Source organism: Cotesia typhae, unplaced genomic scaffold (genome assembly GCF_013202065.1).
Source record: "Cotesia typhae breed Kobodo isofemale line unplaced genomic scaffold, CoteBio_Ctyphae contig_11, whole genome shotgun sequence".
Taxonomy (NCBI): domain Eukaryota; kingdom Metazoa; phylum Arthropoda; class Insecta; order Hymenoptera; family Braconidae; genus Cotesia; species Cotesia typhae.
In genome coordinates, this window is record NW_027423711.1 from 1993488 (window position 1) to 1996734 (window position 3247).

General features: G+C 25.3%; 1 protein-coding gene across 1 annotated transcript; it reads left to right on the forward strand.

Annotated features, from left to right (window-relative positions):
• Positions 1–682: 682 nt before the first annotated feature.
• On the forward strand, positions 683–3031 carry LOC141528511 (uncharacterized). Its single transcript, XM_074244594.1, has 2 exons — positions 683–881; positions 1623–3031. Exon 2 carries the CDS (start codon positions 1642–1644, stop codon positions 2647–2649), a length of 1008 nt encoding a protein of 335 aa, XP_074100695.1. The 5' UTR covers positions 683–881; positions 1623–1641; the 3' UTR covers positions 2650–3031.
• Positions 3032–3247: the final 216 nt, after the last annotated feature.

A 3247-nucleotide genomic window follows, 5' to 3' on the forward strand; every position in this document is an offset into this window, starting at 1 on the left:
AATTAATAAAAATTACAAGTGAAAATTTTTAGAAGCATTTTTTTATTGTAATTAATTTGTTAAAAAATTTTTTTAAATTGACAGCTGACCGCCAACTTCAGTATTATCTTTTTTTTTTTTAATTTTTATTTTTACGGGTACAAATAATACAATAATGACATGAGGATAAAAAACTAGAAAATAATACATAAACTTGGCATTATAAAATTAAATTAAAGAGTGAAGTGATACTTAAGTGTTGGATCAAGTGAAAAATAATTATATTTTATTGAATGTTGTAATTTCGAGTAAATCGCGTGATTAATTCCAAAGCTCATTTCGACTGATCTGCTGTGACAGTTACATGTGAAATTTTTTTGTAATAATTTTTTTAATAAAAAAAATTGTAAAAATTTTTCGGATGTCGGCTAATTTAATTTTTATACATTTCAACCACTTTGCTATGTTTATTTTCGTTCATACAAGCTATAGCTTTTTTTTTTTCAGTGCATTTTTCAGTGAACTTTTGCCTTATATTAATAATCAGCTTTCTAAAAAAAACTATTTTTTTATTATTATTATATTTTAACATTTTTTTTTTCAAATCTAAAACTTAAGCTTGAAACTAAAATACTGAGATTAAAAAAAAATTTAATTTTTCCCGGTTAAAATTTAAATTTATAACAGCGCCATCTATCACATTAAATTATTTTTCCGAGTTGTCAGTTAAAAATAGCCTAATTACTTCTATCATTAACGTTTTTTTACATATTATTTAACAACTTTGATCAATCAAAATAGTCTTGGATCAAGTGATTAATAGATGATTGCAATTAAACAATTCAAGAAATAATAAATCATTTTCTCCTACTGATTTTTTTACATTTTATAACCCTCAAGAGGTGAGTTTGGTTATCACATGTCAAAATATAATTAAATATTTATTCACTTGATTGTAAATTAAAGATAATACATTTATGAATTTCTTGTTTCTTCTATTACAGGAAATTTTTTTTTTTTTTTTAAGCTAAAAAATAAAATTATAAAAAAAATACAGACTTCTGGCAGTTTTTTAAAATTTTTTTTTGTCAATAAATTAAACATTTTAGAGAAAAAAGTGTGTAAATAAATAAATAAAGAAAATAATCTTTAAGTAGCCGGTATTTGACAGTATTTGAATATTTTTAAATACACAACATGAAATTAAGAAAAAAAGACTACAATTATACTTATTAAAATTATGACATTTAAGTTAGCTGTCATACTTGACAATTTTTTTATTTTCTTTAACAAAAAAATTTGTTCTAAAAAATTATTTAAAAAAAATTGCATTTTTAATTTATTAAAATTTCTACAAGTCCATTTTTTTAATAATTTTTTTTGCTATAATTTATTTGTTAAAGAAAATTAAAAAAATTGTGAAATGACAGCTAAATTAATTGTTTAATTAAAATTTCAAAAATATTTTGATTTGTAATTCTAAAATTTTATTATAATTATACTCAATTTATTTGTTTAATAATAATAATAACATGTTACGTCTGCCACTATTTTTTTTTTAAACTTATAGATTTTTAAAATAATTTTTTCTTGTATATAATTTTGTTTAAATTTTTAAAAATGTCAAAAAAAATAATTTTCAGGATATTTAAATAAACCAAGATGCAAGACGATTCATTTTTAGAAGAAATGAACTTGGTGCTGCCAAAAGACCGTAGGGGAAATGCTGTTCATCGTGGAGACAAATATAATAATGTAACAACACGTCAATTACAATCACCAATCGGTACTCCAACTTCTGAAAGGGAGGATCTTGAATCTGTTCTCCGACAGCAAAGACAGTCTACAGTTTCTCCGTCAGTTATGTTGAAAACAACCAGTAGAAGATCTATCGAAACACTCTCGCCGATTCTGCATGTTTCAGATCCACATTTAAAACGCAAAGAAGATTTGAAGGATAAAATGTCTCCTGGCACTAGAAAACAATTTAAAGACACAAAACACGGGTCGTCAGTGAAGACAAAGTCTGACAAGAAATTAAAAAATGAAGAGAAATTGAAGCCTGTGGAAAATATTGACCGCTCTGTAGACACATCAAAAGGAAGTTCGGTATCGAAAAGTCGCTCGGGATCCAAAGCAGCGGGATCTAAAGAAAGTAGCAGATTGTCTGATGGATCCTTCAAAGAAAACAGTAGACCTTCAGATTCTTCTGAAGACATAAGCACTTCAGACGGTACCAAAGAGTGGCGACCTATAACTACGGAGATTATTAAAAATAAAGAGTTTTCCGGTGATTTCGAGTCACTTGCGATGCTGCCAGCCGTTAAAGATATCGTCAGTCATTATACCAAGGTCGAAAGCAATAAAGTTATGACGGCGATGCAAATCGAGAGCTCTAAAATAATGAAAATGATGCAAGACTTTTACATCAACTCTCAGGCCAATATCATTCAACAATTTTTGCTCATGTCGGATGACTTGTGCGACAGTCGGCCGATTAGTGATAATTCGCGTATTCAATATCTAACGCAAGAAAATAAACGGCTTATTGATAATATTGCCCTTTTGAATAACCGCATCGAAGAATTGCAAAAAATCGTTGATACTGTTAATGATCTTCGTAAAGAAAATAAAATACTTAAATCAAAAGTAAAAGAGCTTACCAAGTAAATCTTTTTTTTTACACACAATATCCGGCTGCCCAATTTTAAAACACAGTAACTGACAATTTTGAGATTTAAAAAAATTTTTCTTATTAAAAAAAAGTTTACGCGCCAAATTTAAAAAAAAAATAATTTATAGGTAGAAAATATTTGAATATAAATATTTTTAAGAAAAAATACTTGAAATTAAAGTCTTAAAGTTGTAAAAAAAGCAGCAATACTAAAAATAATTACGTATAAAAATTTTACAGTTATTATGTTTTAAAATTGGGCAGCCGTACCCTTTTTTGGGTTTTTAGTACTCGTACATACGAACAATTATTATTATGAAAGTATTTAATTTTAAAGTATGTAAAAAATAATGTGATATAATGAATTCTGTTTTTTTTACTAATAATATTGTTTTGTATAAGAATTTATTTGTAAGTTTGAAATAAAAAAAAGAATGTTTAAATTTAAAAATTTTTATTAATTTAACATTTAATATAATTATTTTTAATTTTTAATTTATCGTTATATTAGTAAATGTAAAAACGCCAGCATTCGCAAGTATAATGTGTATGTATATATACAAATATTTATGAAAAAACGAAACATCTATTGAT

What these genes read in the sequence shown, in the direction of transcription:
- LOC141528511 (XM_074244594.1), top strand. Translation starts at nt 1,642, where the DNA reads ATGCAAGACGATTCATTTTTAGAAGAAATGAACTTGGTGCTGCCAAAA.